We start from the raw sequence: 19,787 nt of genomic DNA, 5'->3' as shown, positions 1-19,787 counted from the left end.
GAAATATCAAAAGAAACACTTCTATGACACTAAAAAGAATCAAAGGAAAACCAGAGACGATCAACAAACACCCATCTTATACTTTTTAGAGAGAGAGAGAGAGAGAGAGAGAGAGAGAGAGAGAGAGAGAGAGAGAGAGAGAGAGAGAGAGAGCGTGAAATCCACTTGCGAACCACGGCCTCTAGCGGCGGCAGAATAAACAGAGGCTGTCAACACAACACGTGATGCGCCGCTCCTTCCAGCACACCCCTTCTCCTGATACGTAGCCAGCCACCCAACCACCGAGCCACCCAGGTACCCAGGCAGCCCAGAGTCCCTCAAACTCTCCCTAACTCCTCGGAAACTTGACTCACTCGCTTAAGACAAGAAGAAAGGGTAAGAAAATGTTAGTCTTTAAAAGAATTTCCTGCTGCCAAGGAGAACATATGATAGGAAGGTTTAAATTTTGGGTTAAGTTATGTAAGAGTAAGGAGTAAAGAGAGAGAGAGAGAGAGAGAGAGAGAGAGAGAGAGAGAGAGAGAGAGAGAAAGTCAAGCTGCAGTGAGAGGGAAATTTACTACAGGGAAAGGGAAGCGAAATAGGATGTAGGGGAAGAAAAAAAAGTAAAAAAAAAAAAAAAATGAGGAAGGAAACTTGGTAAACCTCCATAAACTCGAACTCCTAGGGATGTGACCTTTGAAGTGGGGGAGAGGAATGGGGTGGGGATGGGGAGGAAGGTGGTGAGATATGAAGGAAAGAAGGGGGAGGTTGAGAATGCTTAGTTGAAGATCTCTCTCTCTCTCTCTCTCTCTCTCTCTCTCTCTCTCTCTCTCTCTCTCTCTCTTCACTTTTTCGATATTTATTCTTCCCGTGTTGTCTCTTCTTTCTCCTCTTCCTCCTCCTCCTCCTCCTTCTCTTTCTCCTCTGGCTGCTTTTTTTTCTCATTCTCTCTTTCTTCTGTTCTTTCATCCTTTGTCTATCTTTCCTTCTTTCTGACCTACTTTCTTTTCCATTCATTTTCTCTTCCTTCTCTTTCTCCTGGTTCTTCCTCCTCCTTCCTCCTCCTCCTCCTCCTCTTCATGTTTCTTTCCTCTTCTTATTCTCTCCGTAGCTGTAAGACTAATGTAATACTCACGTTAAGGAAACAAAACAAGAATAATAATGAGACAATTCCGCCTCTGCTTCATACTTGTTCCTTGGAAAGAAAAAAATATATATAAAAAACTTTCCGTGAATTCTCGTGAGTTCTCGTGAGTTCTCATGAGTTTCCAGCTTCCTGGCTGCTACCTGCCTGCTTTTGTCTCCCACCCCGCCTCAAAGATCAGCTGACAATGTAAAAGTGGTGGTGCTGGTGGTGGTTATAATAGTAATAATAATAACAGCAATGATAATGATAATAATACTGATAATAATAGTAATAACAATAATAATAATAATAATAATAATAATAATAATAATAATAATAATAATAATAATAATAATAATAATAATAATAAATAATAATAATAATAATAATAATAATAATAATAATAATAATAATAATAATAATAATAATAATAATAATAATAATAATAATAATAATAATAATAATAATAATAATAATAATAATAATAATAATAATAATAATAATAATAATAATAATAATAATGATATTAATAATAATGATGATAATGAATAATGATAATAATAATATATAATAATAATAATAATAATAATAATAATAATAATAATAATAATAATAATAATAGTAATAATAATAATAATAATAATAATAATAATAATAATAATAATAATAATAATAATAATAATAATAATAATAATAATAATAATAATAATAATAATAATAATAATAATAATAATAATAATAATAATAATAATAATAATAATAATAATAATAATAATAATAATAATAATAATAATAATAATAATAATAATAATAATAATAATAATAATAATAATAATAATAATAATAATAATAATAATAATAATAATAATAATAATAATAATAATAATAATAATAATAATAATAATAATAATAATAATAATAATAATAATAATAATAATAATAATAATAATAATAATAATAAATAATAATAATAATAATAACAACATTATCAACAACATCATCATTAACAACAAAAACAACAACAACAACAACAACAACAACAACAACAACGATAACACAAGTAATATTCTATAATAACACACACACACACACACACAAAAAAAAAAAAAAAAAATCTCATTACATCCGCACGCACTGTATTCATCCATATCCTCCTCTTCCTCCTCCTTCTCCTTTTCTTCTTCCTCGTTCTCCGCGTCCTCTTCCTTCTTTCTCTTTTTCCCTATTTTCCACCTTATCCTTCTCTCTTTTCTCTTCTTATCCTTCATTCACCTTCTCTTTTCCCTTCTCCCCCGACTTCCTTCCCCTTCTCTCCCTCCCTCCCGGCCTCACTCCCGTCACCATCATTAGCATCAGTTAAAAGGAAAGGAAAGGGATATGAAAAGTCGATTGAATATTCGTGCAGTTTCCTGACGAGGATATGCAAAGATATGAGAATCGGACGGGCCAGCGCCCCACCCCTTCCTCTCCTCTCTCTCATGTAGGGCAACGAACGAGGGAGGGCGGCCAGGAAGAAACGTGGCCGATGAAACGAGGATGGAATAGAAAAGCAGTGAAGATGTCATGGATGAGAGTGAAGAGGATATGAGGACAAAGCAATACATAACTGTATCTAGGAAGAAAAGGTAGTAATCTTTTAGAGAAGAAAAACACGGAATTATAAAGAAACACGGTCGATGAAACGAGGGTGTCATGATTCCTAGCTACGAGATTCGGTGAAGGAAATGTAAGAACAAAACAATGCAAAACTGAACCACAGAAGAAAAAGGGAATCATTCAGAGATAAAAAGAAACGTAGACATATAAACAAACGTGGAAAGGAAACGAAAATCAAACAGAAGAATAGTGTTGATGCAATGGCTCTGCTGTGGTTAAACAATCAATAACACACATTTATAATAATAAACACATTAACAAAAGCTAAGAAGAAAGTAAATAAAGTGTATATGAATTTTAACTGTTGGTATAGATATTCGATGAAAAAATATCGTACATTTCATTCATAGCAGTAATTACTTCGGGGAAAAAAACACACCAAAGTAATAAAGTGAAAGGATAGTCGTGGTACAGTGGAACCATGCGTGCTTTGGGGTCCGAGGGGTCTCCTGTCCACGGTCCGAGTGTAGGTTAGGCTTCCTCACTCGAGGCAACGGTTTCTTAGCGGGTGGGCTTTGAGATAGGAGGTACCCCAAAAAGTATCTCTTTTAGCTCATAAATTCCCGTGAAAAGCCCACATGGTATATATATAAAAAAAAAAAAAAATGAAGCCCACGAGAAGCTCTAGTGATTTAAAATATGCATAAAGAGATTAGAAGAATAATTCCTAGACAAGGTAAAAAATAATTATAATTATAAGTACATACACAACAATTGAAATAGTTCCTGAAGGATTAATGAATAAATAAATAATAACAAAGAAAAAACATAATGACGTCTACGGGAAGGTACGATAATTCTAAGAAGATAAAACCAAGGAAACAATAAGCAGGTAAAACACGAGTCATAATAACACACATACAAATAATACCTTTGAAAATAAAAATGAAATGAAGATAGGTAGATAAAATAAATAAACAAAAGAAAGAAACAAACAAACAAATAAACAAACACGAAAAGAAAACCGCGGTAATAAAAAGACAAAATTAAATACAAGCCAGGACCAGCTGTGACCAATTTCAGAGTCCCCCTCCTGGCCTGCCCTCACAGCGCCTCGTGGTGACACTAGTCCGGTGCAATCACGGAGGCATCAACATTCCTTCCCTCGCGTTAAATTAATGAGGCGCGGGATTAAAAGTGACGAGGCTAAGCACTTAGGATAGGGAAGACGAGAGAGAGAGAGAGAGAGAGAGAGAGAGAGAGAGAGAGAGAGAGAGAGAGAGAGAGAGAGAGAGAATGTAAGTGAAACCTTTTACATACATTCACCAAAACTCGAAAAAAAAAAATCAACTACAAACAAGTAAGCAATCCTGATCTTCATCGCATTTAGTAGTAATAAAAGTATTGTTGACCAGCAAATGATATTACTACTCTTTCTGACTTCAACTTGAATGCCAACGCGACATTTGCCTCACTACTACAACTGATACGTCACCGGGCCATCACACACACATACTCTCTCTCTGTCTCTCTCTCTCTCTCTCTCTCTCTCTCTCTCTCTCTCTCTCTCTCTCTCTCTCTCTCTCTCTCTCTCTCTCTCACACACACACACACACACACACACACACACACACAAGCGAATCGAAGGCCAGACGCAGAACCAATGAAGAGTGAATAGATACAAGTAAATAGTTCAAAATATGAGAACATGACCGAGTGTTTTGCGTATGATACTTTTGTGTGTGTGTGTGTGTGTGTGTGTGTGTGTGTGTGTGTGTGTGTGTGTGTGTGTGTGTGTGTGTGTAAGTAGGTGGGTGGGTGAGTGTATGATTAAAATGTAACACTCATTTACCTTATAGTCTATTTTCCTCCCTGCGTCCTTTACATAACCCTATCTACCTATTTATCTATTTAAGTCTCTATTTATTATATACCTAACAGTCTATTTATCTATCTATTTATCTGTCTATCTATCTATCATTCTAAACATCTATCTACCTATCTATCTACCTGCATATCTATTCATTCATCTACCTATTTATCCACCTATCTATACACCTACCTAATTAACTAAACCTACCTGCTTGTTCATCTAAATATCATATAAGAAATTGCATACCAGAGCACTTCAGTATCTAAAGTAAAGCTGCCAAAACACCATGTGGGTCACGAAGCATTCAGCCACACCCTCCTGTATTGAAGGAATATTCAGTAGCCATAAAACTTACATTTACCTAATCGAACACCACCCACCTCCACCACCACCACTACCACCACCACCGCTACTGCCACCACTCCCATCACCGCCACTGCTACCTGGATACTAGAAATCACTACCACTGACGACACATCTTTTCTACATTAGGTTCTTGTGTAGCTTATCAATTAATGGGTTTAGGGAGAGGTAGGGGTTTGCTGAGCCGATCTTAATGGTTAGTTATATGAAGGATCCCCACCTACACACAACACACACACACACACACACACACACACGGCACGGTAGCTCAGTGGTTAGAGCGCTGGCTTCACAAGCCAGATGACCGGGGTTCGATTCCCCGGCCGGGTGGAGATATTTGGGTGTGTCTCCTTTCACGTGTAGCCCCTGTTCACCTAGCAGTGAGTAGGTACGGGATGTAAATCGAGGAGTTGTGACCTTGTTGTCCCGGTGTGTGGTGTGTGCCTGGTCTCAGACCTATCCCAAGATCGGAAATAATGAGCTCTGAGCTCGTTCCGTAGGGTAACGTCTGGCTGTCTCGTCAGAGACTGCAGCAGATCAAACAGTGAATTACACACACACACACACACGCCGGAGATTGATTTACGTAGCTGTGGTGGGTCAAGGTTATTTTATTGTTGTTGTTGTTGATTAAGTTCTTATTGGTGGTAATTTAACGCTGCAGTTGACAGTGGTAGTGGTGGTGGTGGTGGTGGTGGTGGCGGCAGCGTGCAGTAAGACAAATGAGAATACGATGATGATGACGTGTAATAGTAGAGCGATTAGTATGGTGATGCGGCGTTAAGCGGTGTGAATGCGGCGTGGTGGTGGTGACAGCGGCAGGAAAGGGAGCTGGGTGAGATTGGAGACTAGGTGATATAGGGATGAGAATGGATGAGTGGAGAGGGATGAGAGTGACTGAGTGGGGAGGTGAGTGTTTGCTAAGGACAGAATATGAAGATTGAAAACGTTTTGTGTTATGCTGCCCAGAATGCCAAGAAGAGAGAAAGAAAAGTGTACGATCACAGCAACCATATAGAGAAAGGAAGAGGATAACATTATAGAGACACACTTGTTGAACTAAATTTGAGGGAGCAACGAGAAAGTTGACAAATTTTCGATGATAAAAAACAATAGGAAAGATAGAGAAGAAAACGGAATACCCAGACAATGAGAAGGAAAACGTCAGAGAGTGTCGGTACTAAGGCAACACACTTGACCAGCAACTCAACTCAACTCAACTGAAGGGAGCGCCGTAGAGCGAGATAGGTGCGGCGTGTCGTGAGTGATACAAGGCGGATTAGGGTGGAATGTGTAGGGCATCATCAGGTAGCGCCATTATCGAGTCCGGCAGGGCGTGGCGAGGCGGCAGGCGTGTCACCTACCTGCCAACACGATACCTGATTAATGGACGGCCCGTGACGCAACCACGTGTGAGGTTACTTCCCCGAAACTCGGCTCTCTTCTCCTCCCGTCATCTCTTCCTCTCTTTCTTCTTCGTCTATTAATTTCTTTCATTCTTTTTGATTTCTATCACTCGCCAACTCCTACCATCACTTTCTATTATTTTTCTTTCCATATTCCTCTTTTTTTTATCTTTTGACATCTTTCACTTGCTTTTATTCTTTCTTCCCTCTATCCTCTCTCTCTCTCTCTCTCTCATCTGTTTCTATTCCTTGTCTTGTTTTTTCCTCTTCTCTCTATCCTTTTCAACGTTGCCCCTCTCCCTTTTCTTTCTGTCCATCTTTCTTTCTTCCATATTCCTTTTCTTATCTTCATATCTTATCTTTTAAATTCCCTCTTTTTTATATGTATTTATTCTTTTATCTTCCTACTTCTGTTCCTTGTCTTCTCTCACCTTTCTGTATCCTCTCTTCTTTTGATATCATTCCTTTCTCTTATCTTCCTATATCTATTCCCTTGCCTTCTCTTATCTTCTCTATCCCTTCTTTTTCTCTTCTCTTCCATCAACATCTTTTTTCTGATCTTCCTGTTTCTCTGCCTTGCTCTCCCTCATCTTATATTCATCCTCTTTCTCTCCCCCCCCCCTTTTTTTGAGTCTACTTTCTTCTTACCTCTTATTTCTTTTTCGTTTTTATCTATATTCATCCTTCTCTTTTCTCTCTCTCTCTCTCTCTCTCTCTCTCTCTCTCTTTGCTACCCTGACATCCATCTTTTATATTCCCCTAATACTCCTCACCACTCATGCCTGTCACTGTGGCCTCTGTTCAAAATTCCCCCGTAAGGAGTTTGTAAGTTCTGAGAATGACGTGTTCTGGGAAGCGTCTGGGTCACATTCCTCTCCTCCTTCCCTTGCCTGTCCTGTCCTGCCCTTGCCTGACCTCTATCTGTACGTACTGGCCACGCAACTTGTATTTCTGAGTTGTCCCTCGCTAAAAATAATGCCAGATCGATCCTGCCACCCCTTTATTGCCCGTTTTTCCGATCCAGGGAGAGAGAGAGAGAGAGAGAGAGAGAGAGAGAGAGAGAGAGAGAGAGAGAGAGAGAGAGAGAGAGAGAGAGAGAGAGAGAGAGAGAGAGGGAGGGACATTCAAAAACCCTTTCTATCCCGCGTGACTTTAAATTTACATGGCTGAAGTCAACAATTTAAGAGCCACCTTCTACTGCCGAGCCAGAACTCCCGTCCTGCATGCAACGAGGCAAGGCAAGTACGCGAAATATCCTTGGAAAACTCTACAGGACTGCGCCTCTTCCTCCCGTAACCCCGCACCTCACTCTACCCCTCATCATAGTATTGGAAACCCCGAAAAAAACAGCATGCGCACCTCCACGACCCTCTACTCTAAGCTCAGTCACTGCAACACAACGGACCTCTATATTACATCCTTACAACACTCAAGATCACGAATGCTCCAAGCTACTGCGCATCAGCAGCCCTCAACCCAGCGCCACTGCAACACAACGCATCTTTATATTTCCTCTCTACAACGCTCAAGATCCAGAAAAATCTAACTTCCGTGCCCTAGCGACCCTCAACCCTGCGTCCCTGCAACACAACGCGTCTTTATATCCTCCCTCTATAACACTCAAGATCCAGAGAAAATCGAACTTTCGTGACCCAGCTACCCTCAAACCTGCGTCCTTTCTACAGCGCTTTAGACTGAATACCCCAAACTTCCGTGCCCCAAAGAGCCTCTAACCAGTGTCACTACAACTCAACGGACTCCTCTCTTTCCTCTCCATAAGGTCCCCAAAACGAAGTAAAATAAATAAGTATCTGCACCACCGCGACCTTACCAAGACCTTCCAGTGACTCTAACCCCCTTCACTGCGCTCCCCGATTCCTTTCACTATTCATATCATACTGAAGGCTTCCAACTCTCCATCTCTTCATCCCGATCCCATGATATCATATACTTTCCTGCTCCCTCCGCTCGCCCTGCAAAGTGCGGAGGGAGACACGGGGATGAGAGGCGAGGGATCAGAGAATAAGGGAGGATCCATAGAGATGATAAAGACAGAGGTGGCCGAAGTTGTGACGCGGGTGTAAGAAGCTGAGAACAAAGAGCAGCTGTGTCCGACTCACGCTGCTTGTAAGAGGAAAGGTACACGAGGAGGAAGAGATGCAAGGTTGCTTTTTCTTCTTTCTCTCTCTTTTCCTTTTTGTAAGAGAAGAGAAAAAATAACGGTGAGCCGACAATGAGGAGGATCCCGGAAGAGGACAAATTACTGAAGATTAAGATCCTTCGTGGAATAAGAAAGGAAAAAGGAGACTGAAAGTGTTTTTGCAAAAATTGGAGGTATGAAGAATTAAGTAATATGAAAAAAAATCATTATGAAAGCTTACTAATTCATAAATGAGTTTGGTATTTAGAATAAAATCATTTATATCACTTCTCTCCAATCATGGCTAAACTAGAAAAAAATAGCATAAATAGATCAAAGTTTATTTAACAAGTAAATAAATCGATAAAGTACAAAACATGCAACAAAGAAAACGACTTGAAAGAAAGAAATAACAAATAACAAAAAGGAACAAAACAAACCAGGACATTCAATCCAAGAAATACACGCGAAGAAAAGATAATTAATAATGGCATATGTAAGGAAGAAAGTAGATATGACAGCTCATAATTGAAGATTGCAATCACGTATGAGAGAGAGAGAGAGAGAGAGAGAGAGAGAGAGAGAGAGAGAGAGAGAGAGAGAGAGAGAGAGAGAGAGAGAGAGAGAGAGAGAGAGAGAGAGAGAGGAAAAACCCAATCCCCACAAAAAAGAAAAAGGAGAGAAGCATATGATAGGGTCATGGTGGACTGTCAGTGGCTGAGTGTTAGCTTGAGAGGTCTGGGAGGCGTGGACGAGTGGCGCGAGGGCGTGGGAGGAAGGCATGAGTTCGATACAGCCTGAGGGAATGCGTGGGTAGTGCGGGCGGGCAGCCATGGTGCTTCCCCGCGCTGAAGGCCAATAGAGGGAGAGAGGGAAAGCAGAAAGAAGAATCGTGCCTCACCCAGAATGAAGTTACCTGAAGTGCTACTCTATACACTGCAACAAAGGCTTCACTTACAAGCAGTCATGGTCACAAACCGAGTATTATCATGCCACACTAACTTCCACTTTGTTCTTCGTTCTTTCTCAGTCCTAAATACTCTGATTTTCCCAGAATTCATCACTTGTCAGGTTGTGTAGGAGATTGTCACTGGGATCAGAGGCCTTAAGATTGATTGTGATAAGGGTAACACGTTATGACAGGTGGAAACATATAGCTATGTTTTATACAAGAATTCCACGTGAAGACCTGATGGCTTCTTGTAGTTTATCTTGTATATGTTCAGACCACGATTACACAAGACAACAATCAAACAACACAAGGCAGGCTTACATAATGACAAGTGAAAACAAATATGCACGTTTCATAAAGACACTGCCATGTGAAGACCTGCTTACTTCTTATATCTTCCCTCGATTTCCTACTTTCCCATATTCATTCTGACCTCACCTACACAACACAACACTCAAATAAAACAAGGCAGGCAGACAGGCAGCAGGCTTGCATAGCGTGAGACGAGCAATACTGGTCCATCCCACTCACCCTTAGAGCGTGGTATCTGATCACTGAGGCATCGGTCATCTGCAAAGAAAATGTGAGAGAAAGAAATAGTTAGCGTGCGGAGGTGTGAGATGCAGTGCGGCCCGCCCACCCCGACAAGTGAGAGTGTGTGAGCGTGCAGCGAGGTGAGGGGAGGAGGCAGGTGATTACAAGGACAGGGAGTGAGGACGTGTGAGCGTGAGGGAATCCTTTGCTGAAATCCGAGCTGCCGAATTGAGAGTATTAGCTGTTCTAAGTAATACTGGTAATGTTGTATGAGACAGAGAGAGAGAGAGAGAGAGAGAGAGAGAGAACTAACTCTATATGTAATAGTTTTAATCTGCGTTGCTCCTTTATTCTCTCTCTCTCTCTCTCTCTCTCTCTCTCTCTCTCTCTCTCTCTCTCTCTCACACACACACACACACACACACACACACACACACACACACACACACACACCACATTGCACTCAGGCATGCAGACGTGACGCAATAAGCTTATTCAAGACTGTTTATGAGCCCTCTCATACGCTCTTCAGGAGAGAAGAACCAACAAGAACGATTCCTGTTTCTACTACTACTATTACTATTACTATTACTAATACTACAACTGCTGCTACAACTATTACTACTACTACTACTACTACTACTACTACTACTACTACTACCACACTACTGCTGCTGCTGCACTGCTGCTGCTGCTGCTGCTGCTGCTACTACTACTGCTGCTGCTACCACCACTGCTGCCACCACCACCTGCCACTGCCACACTGCCACCACTTGCTGCTGCTGCTGCTGCTGCTGCTGCACCACCACCACCACCACCACCACTGCCACCACCACCACCACCACCACCACCACTGCTGCACCACTGCTGCTGCTGCTGCTGCCACCACCACCACCACCTGCTGCTGCACCACCACCACCACTGCTGCTGCTGCACCACTGCCACTGCTGCTGCTGCTGCCACCACTGCTGCTGCTGCTGCTACTGCTGCTGCTGCTGCTACTACTGCTACTACTACTACTACTACTACTACTACTACTACCACTACTATTACCAACGAACGAACGAAAGTAAAATAAGCAAAAATACGTTAAGATAAAGGAATCATGAGTTCAAAATAGAGAGAGAGAGAGAGAGAGAGAGAGAGAGAGAGAGAGAGAGAGAGAGAGAGAGAGAGAGAGAGAGAGTGTATGTGTGTGTGTGTGTGTGTGTGTGTGTGTGTGTGTGTGTGTGTGTGTGTGTGTGTGTGTGTGTGTGTGTGTGTGTTACGTAAAAAGCAGAGGGTGGCGTGCTATAGGGCGAGTGCAGCTTTCGACCCAAGGTACACACTGGCATCGATCTGAAGCCTCAAACTCGTGACATCGACTGGAATTCCCGTGGACGCGTAGTGGATGGATTACAGTGACCATTGGCGTGACCACATGACGCAAAGCAACAGCGAGTCTATAACCACTTAGGAAGCTATTAATGATCATATACACTGGGTAGTTTGTGATATGCAACAATGCTTTATCCCGTAGGTGGATTAAATTAATATAAACACTATATCCCAATTAAAAAAAACACACAAGGGAACGCAGAGAACACGCAACGGCAACGGTCAGTTTATGATACACTTATCTTATGCCGTAGATTAATTAGAACTATCTAAATATTATGTCCTCATGCAAAGGAACGCAAGACGACGCAAAGATGAGGAGGAACACACATATCAGCAGACCTTTTAACCTTTACGATGGCATATGTGATACACTACGCTTTGGTATATTATAGAAGTATTACAACTCTTTAATTGTTTTGTCCTCTTCCCAAGGAACCGAAAAGAATGAAAGGGATAGAGAGAACACAGATCTATCAACCATTACGAGGATGCTTATGATAATCTTAACTACTTTGAAAGAAATAATTAGAACTGTCTGAGCATTTAGTCTGCATTTAAAGGAACATCGAGAAATACAAAGAATATCAAAAGACATTCAGTAGTAGACCCGTTAATCATTACTATATTGTAGATAGATTAAAACTGTCATATTTCGTTCTCATCTAAGAAAAACACAGAAGTATAAAGGAATATGAAGGATAAAAAGAACAAGCACCATTATGTCTGTCAACCGTCAGGAGTTTGTTTGTGATAAGTTAGTATGAGAACATAGGAAAGCAAGGGAAACAGCAAGAAGTCATCAGGCCGACACGTGGCAGTCACTGTATAAAACATGATTACTTATTTTCGTGCATCATCTCTATCCATATTTTTGTCTAATCTTCTTTTAAATTTAATCTTGTAGTACATTATATAAAATCGCCTTAGTTAATCCTCTTACTGCCAGGTAATATTCTCATAATCACCAACTTTTTACAATATAATTTCATGTTAGTTTCTTGAATAGTTATGTACCTTAGAAGAGATAAGATTAATTTGCTATTCCCTCTTTATCTTGAGTGTCCGTGCCAGCATTTTTCTAACAGAGTTCTGAATGTTGAAGAACGACCAAGGGAAAAAATAGAAATGAAAAAAAAGAGGAGAAATGTTTGAAAAGTTGAAAATGTTTGTGTTTTGATCCATAAAAACACACTGGAAGAATAAACCGCAGCTGATGTGTTGACCTTTACGAGTCTGTTAGTGATACAGTACACGTGTCCTACTTCATAGAAATACACATGAAGACCAAACAGTAGCAGATTTGTTGGGCTTTACGAGATTATGAGTGATATGTATGTTGTTACTACATATTATTTAAGACTTCTGAAACTACTATGGTGCACCTTGACAGCTTTTAAAAGGCTGCAGTTGAAGTTGTAAGGATATCTAATGGTGTTTTTTTTTTCATAGATCCAGCAACAGATTAACAACTTTTTTACATAATCAACAAAAGAAAAACTCTTGAAAACTCGACTAATCATTTTTGCATCCTATGAAAATAATTGTGGTGAGAGAGCAAAGGGTTTCTGAATATGAGCACTAAAGAGAGGCAAACCAGTGCTTCTCCCGTGTGATGTGGCCTCAGGAAAACGTGACGTTTTGTGTTATCTAACACTATGTAATCTAAGGTTAGAGACAGGATAGCAAAGGCGAAGGTTGCTCAACGCTCTTCCTGGTGTGGTGTGACCCTGGGAAGACGTGATGAATGTGACCCGGACCGCGGATATATTAGGATTTCCAGACAGGTGCTGGGTCCTCGCCTTTGAAAATCGATGAATCAAAGGGATGATATGGAAAAATATTAATAAATGTATAAAAATCGAAAGAAATCCGAGAAACGAGATTACGGGAAGGAATATTACGGGAACTTCATTGGGTTTAGCTGTTTTTTTATTATTACATCTCACCGATTTTCTCGCATTGCGTATTTCCTTTATTAATACAGCCACATTCTGCTTCATTTCTCTCTATTTTCGCATTTTGAAGAATCATCATGTTTATTGACTTCAGTTCCATAATGTTACGTGTTCACTTCTGTTGCTTTCTTTGTAATAGAACGCATTTAGTTTCCTTCTTTTCTGGTTAACAACTAAAAGACAAAGAAAAATGTATATACACGTATATTCTCCTGCGCATTCATGCTATTACTAACTTTTGTTCCTATTTCTCTTATTCTAAACGTTCCTGCTTTCCTTTGTTTCTCGTTGGGAGCTGAACATTTTTTCCCACTTTACTACCTAAAAAAAACGGGTCTTTTATGTTTGGAGGTCGCCACTAATTTCTAATTAAATTTTCATCATTAGTACAGTTTTTGGTGCTGAATACGAATATGACATTCATTCGAGTAGAGATGAGGCACATATCTGAAAAGGTTAGGTTAGGTTAGGGTTGGGTTGGGTTAGGTTAGGTTAGGTTAGGGTTAGGTTAGGTTAGGTTAGGGTTGGGTTAGGTTAGGTTAGGTTAGGTTAGGTTAGGTTAGGTTAGGTTAGGTTAGGTTAGGTTAGGTTAGGTTAGGTTAGGTTAGGTTAGGTTAGGTTAGGTTAGGTTAGGTTAGGTTAGGTTAGGTTAGGTTAGGTTAGGTTAGGTTAGGTTAGGTTAGGTTAGGTTAGGTTAGGTTAGGTTAGGGTTGGGTTAGGTTAGGTTAGGTTAGGTTAGGTTAGGTTAACTCACCTCTCTTAGGTAATTGTTGAAATCAACTGTAGTAGCGCGACATATCCTCAATTCGTCCTCACAGTATTTAATGCTGGAATACTCTTTTGCCCAGGAATAAATGAAGACGATGATTTTCTTCAATGGAATGGTACTGCCATCAAGCCAAGTGTTTTTTCTCACTGAAACTTTATCACGGCAAGCTCTCTTGTAACACATCCACGATACACTTTCGTTTGTATTTTTAATTATCATTTGATGTTTCTTTTTACACCTTTTCTCTTTTTCTATGATATTAAAGTTCTGCAGAAATTTAACAGCGTCTTCTTCGGTCAAAATATTGGTAAATAACCACTGCAAGTTGTAGTTCACATCCATCTTGTCCACGGTCGTCTCAAACGTGCCGCGTGACACCCGACTGTGTATTGTTGCGCCCGTTAATTACTATTGCATCAATTAATGCGCGTCGCAAGGTAGTGCGCATTAAATCCTTTTTTGTGCAACTATCTTTCATTTCTCGAGAAAATGAATGTCATATTCGTATTCAGCACCAAAAACTGTATTAATGATGAAAATTTGGTTAAAAATTAGTGGAGACCTCCAAACATAAAAGATCCAAAAAATCCATGTAAGTTCCATTGTTCACCATATCTATCAACTTTTGTTGCTTTTCTCTTATATTGAAATTATTTTTTAGTAGTATGTCTTTTTTACACAATAGAACCATCGTCTACTTTCGCGGTTTTCTATTTCACAGTTCAAGAAATCTTTACCCAGCATTACGTACTGACTTTTTTTTTTATTCTTTTCTTATTTTCAAAATGTTTTCTTTTATATATCATTGCCTTTCCCGTATTATATCTTTCTTTCACTATGAAATCACATCTACTTTCAGTCTTTTCTATTTTACAGCTCAAGAAATCTATGCACACCATAAAATTACGTCCTAACATGTTTTCTCTCCTTTTCTTGTGTTTCAAATGTTCTTACTTTCCTCTTTTTTCCTCCTCATGGAGAGCGTATTCAGCAGGGCTCCTTTAGCAAGTTTGCAGACCCATAATCTCTATATATTCCCTTGTGCAGCATATTCACTAACTTTTGTTGCTTTTTATTAGCGTATTCTTCCTGTTCCTTCCTTACCTGTTTTATTGCAGCTGTGTTTCTTTTCTCTGTTCTATCTCTACAAAAATCTCTCTATATATATTCCCGTGTGTATCACTTACTAACTTTTGACATTGTTTTTTTTCTTATTTTATCATATGCCTAATATTTTCCGTTCTTATTCTTTTTAACTAATCCAAATTTATATTTATTTTCATTGTATATTATGTAATTTTTAAACCCAAACTTTTTATTGACCTTGGCTGTATTTCTTTTCACATTTTCCTTATTTTTTCCTTAAGGTTTTCAATAGCAACAGGTTTAAGCGTCTTTTTTATTTACACTTAAAAAGAAATAATACATTCCCAAATTTAAACACGTGTATTAATCTCTCTCTTTATCTTCTACATACTTTCTAGAATGTTAATGGAATTACGTTTAGTTATTATTTATCTATTTTGCTTAAAATCTCATTCATTTTTTTCATTACCGTTATCAATGATAATAATAATAATAAAAATAATAATAATAATAATAATAATAATAATAATTATTATTATTATTATTATTATTATTATTATTATTATTTTTATTATTATTGTTATTATTATTATTGTTATTATTGTTATTTATTATCATTATTATTATTACTATTTTATTATTATCATCATTATTATTTTTATTATTATTATTAACGTTTTTATTATTATTATTATCATTATTACTATTATCACCATCATTATCATCATCAATAATATATTATTTGTCTTTCTTTCCCTACCTTCCAAACAGAGGCACGATAAACTGTCTTAGCTTTATTTTACAACTCGAAATAAAAGTGTATGCATTGTTGCTATTTTCAAAGGCCAGAGAGACGACTAACCGGATTTGCATGAGTATTTCTCCTGTTGATGATATAAAAATCTTATCGAACTATCACTAAAACAATGAAACACACTTGAAAAACCGGTGAAACTTTAAATAGAGAGTTTGAAATTAATGGAGGTTTGGTGCAGAAGTATTTCAGAATATGGTCTTAACTCTTCAGTCGTGTCTGCGCGGGACTTCACTGAGTCAGCCCTGGAAGGCGGTGAGGGTGTCTGGGCAGCCTTCCCGCCCGTTCCTCAGCCTCTTCTGCAGCCCCTTGTCATTGCTTTCCCCTGACTCAGCGGCAACCTCCATCCACCGCCCCTCACACCTCACGCCCTATATCCGCTTGCCTAGCCTTTCCATCCTTCCTGTCCTTCCTCTCCCCCGGCAGTCCTTCCTCTTTCGCTCTCTCGAACCCCTTCCACCACACCTCCTGTCTCTGCTTCTCCATGTTTTCTTCTTCTCTCTTTCCCGCAAACTCGTATTTTCACCCTATATTCCCTCCTCTTCCTGGTGCTGTGCCTCCTCCTTTCGTTGTTGAATACCTGTTTTCATCCTTCCTCTCCTTTTCACTATGAATTTCCTCCTCTCTTCTCGTCTTTCTTTCTTCCTTCCCTCCTTGTGTATTTTCAACTATCTCTCTCTTTTCTTTCCGCCAGTTTTCATTCACAATTTCCTTTCTGTTGTCCGGTCTTCTTTTTTTTTCCCTCTCTGCATAATTATCTTCTTCTTTTTTTATTCATGCATTACAAGTTCCTATTGTAAATTTCCTCATTTTCCTTCCTGTAGCGATTCCTTTCTTCCTCTCTTGCATATTTATCCCAGTTTTGTTTTTTTCTTTTCTCACATATCTTCTTTACATTTCTCCTCCCTCCACTCCTTTTGTATCTTTCCCTTCCCTTTTCCTCCCCACATCCACAACTTTCCACACCAAATTTCCTTCTTCCCTGTCCCGCATCCCAGTCTTTCCTTCCTTCCGCGTATCATCTCTCCTCGCTCCTCGTCCCCTCTATGCCACACGGACACCTTCCTCTTCCTCCTCCCCCTCCTCCTCCCGGCCCCATCGCTCCCCAAGGGCCTATCACTTTCACGTCTCTTCTCCTTTTCGCTCAGTAAGCTTCTTTCTGCTACTCCGGCTCCTCCCTCTTTTGTTTGTCTCCCTGTCTGCCTTTTCCTGGTTAATCCACTGACTCTTCAAACACCGAGAGATGTGTGGCTGTGGAAGTATCGGTGGTGGTGGCGTGGGCGGTGGTGATAGTGGTGGTGGTGGCGGTTCTTATTGTAACTGTGACTATTATAATGCAGATTCATTAAGTCTCGTAGTAGAAGTAGTAGTAGTAGTAGTAGTGCCAGTATCAATTGTAGAAGTAGCAATATTACCACCAAGACCAGCAGCACCAACAGCACCAGTAACGACAGCAGTAACAGCACCAAAGTCACCACCACCACTCGTACCCACCACAACTCAGTCTACAAATCAAACCCTGGTAAAAGCATTTCTCCAAAACCCCGCCAGTGGCAAGAAGGGGAGAGAGAGAGAGAGAGAGAGAGAGAGAGAGAGAGAGAGAGAGAGAGAGAGAGAGAGAGAGAATAAAATGAATCGACAACTTAAGCTCCAATAATCTATTCAGCCCAAATAAACGAATGACAGGAAGAAAGATAAAACAAAACAAAAGGAAAATGAAGAGAGAAACAATGGATAAGGGAAGAAAGGAAGACAGGAACTGGAAAACAAAAGAAAAAGGAGAGGGAGAATAGAACAGAAGGCAACAAAAGAGTGTAGACGGAAACAGGACGACAGTGAAGCGATGACGAAGACTGACAGGAAGGGGTGACCGGGATGGCAAGGCAGTGACAGGTGCAGGGGCAGGCGAGGCAGCGATGAAGGGGAATGGACGGCGAAAGGAGGGAAGTGAGAGGAGTGAGAGGGGTGGTATGGAGTGAGAGGGAGGGGGAATCGATGGTACGTACCTGAGTTCAAGGTTACACTCACATAACACGCCCCTTCCTAAAATATGGAGAGCCCAGCGTGTCTCCCAGCAAGGGATGGAAGGAGGGTAACAACATAACACTGCTGGTTATCCCTCGTCCGATGTGTGCTAAATTGTGGGTGTGTGGGTGCGTGGAGGGTGTGTGATTGTCTGTCCCTCATGTCCCCCAATTCTGCGTCTTATTGTGTCTGTATCTAATATTTATGTGTTGCTGTGTCCTTACGTGTTGTGTTTTTGTTGTGTCCTTCTCCTATATTGGTCTCTGCCTTGTTGTGTTTGTGTATTTTTGCGTCCAGCCGCGTCTTTTCAACCCTACTCTGTACCTCTCTGTATCTGTGTCCCTGCCTTGTTCCACCTGTCTGTGTCTCTCCTACTCTACGTTGTGCTTCGGTGTGTCTCTATCCTTGCCTTGTTATTGTCTATTTGGTATCCCTGGCCTACCCTGCACTGCCTCACTGTATCTGTGTCCTTACCTTGCTGCGTCCTGCATTTGTTGTATCCCTGCTCTCTTGTGCCTTGCCGTGGTCTGTCTTGCTCTGTATCCCTGTATGTGTCTTTGTCTTCTTGTGCTCCTCTGTCCTTCTCTGAGCTGATTTGTGTGCTACTGTCCCTGCTTTCCTGCATTGGTGTGTGTGTGTGTGTGTGTGTGTGTGTGTGTGTGTGTGTGTGTGTGTGTGTGTGTGTGTGTGTGTGTGTGTGTGTGTGTGTGTGTGTGTGTGTGTGTGTGTGTGTGTGTGTGTGTGTGTGTGTGTGTGTGTGAGTTGGGGGGGGTTGGTGTGCCTGGTATGTGCTTCTCTGCCTCACGCTGCCCTGTGCATCTCGCCATCTATCTCTGTGTCGTTCCCTCTGAGTTTCAGGGTGTTTGAATTTATGTGTGTGTGTGTGTGTGTGTGTGTGTGTGTGTGTGTGTGTGTGTGTGTGTGTGTGTGTGTGTGTGTTGTGCGTGTTAACCTTCCCGTCACGAGGAGCTGTTTGACGTGAGCCATTCCTCCTAGATTTACCGCTGGGGTTCACAGTAAGGTTCGCCTCTACTACATATTACGAAGGGGCGCCGCTGCCCTTGCTTCCCATGTACTGACTCCTGCTGGTGAGGGTGTGAGGCGAGGGTGTGAGGCGCTAATGGCACGGAATGTGTGCAGTAAGTAGTGTTAACCATTCGTGTGAAGGACAGACGTTATAATGAGAGAGGGAAGGGAGTCTGGCAGGGTTGCATGTGGCAGGGTCCGTATATTAAGCAAGGTTAGAGGACGACAATACGTGTGAATAGGGAAGAGAAGAAGATATAGCAGGGTGTGGTAAACTGGATAACAATTTCTTGATCAGTAGGTGTGGGAGACAGAAAGGGAAGATCTGACAGAGCAAGAAACTTGAAGGAAATACATGGGAAGGAGGAAGGAAGAGAAGTGGCAGGGTTGCACTTGACAGGGTGAAAGAGGATGGATGGTAAATAATCAATAAGAGAGGATGAGGAACCAGGAGCTGCTGGTGAGTGTATATGAGTGTTTATGTATCCCTCCTTCCATCTATTTACGGTTGGAGTGACTGACAGGGAGCAATATGGTGCTGTCGGAGGAGGTCGCATTCCTGTACCCGTGACGTCAATGCCGGAATGGCCCCGCGCTGCCTCATGACCGTGACCTGACCTCCTCCTCCTCCTCCTCCTCGTCCTCCTCCTCCTCCTCGCTTCCGCGCTACGCCACCCGTTCATAACAACCCTGCGAAAAATTCGCTCTGATATGATTATCTGCGACACAACTCCGATACATAAAAGGCGAATTTTTCACGTGT

The 19,787-nt window shown here is 40.7% G+C and overlaps 1 protein-coding gene across 1 annotated transcript in view; it reads right to left on the bottom strand.

Moving 5' to 3' along the window:
* Positions 1-18,603, bottom strand: part of LOC123520801 (beta-1,4-glucuronyltransferase 1-like) — a 65,558-nt gene extending 46,955 nt beyond the window's left edge. The window contains 2 exon segments of the mRNA XM_045283411.1: positions 9,967-10,005; positions 18,473-18,603. Of these exon segments, the coding sequence (XP_045139346.1) occupies positions 9,967-10,005 (39 nt within the window). The 5' untranslated portion in view covers positions 18,473-18,603.
* Between the last annotated feature and the right edge of the window lie 1,184 nt (positions 18,604-19,787).

This window comes from Portunus trituberculatus, chromosome 47 (assembly GCF_017591435.1).
Source record: "Portunus trituberculatus isolate SZX2019 chromosome 47, ASM1759143v1, whole genome shotgun sequence".
NCBI lineage: Eukaryota > Metazoa > Arthropoda > Malacostraca > Decapoda > Portunidae > Portunus > Portunus trituberculatus.
The sequence above is the reverse complement of the archived record's forward strand: the minus strand, read 5'-3'. Positions and strand labels throughout refer to the sequence as shown.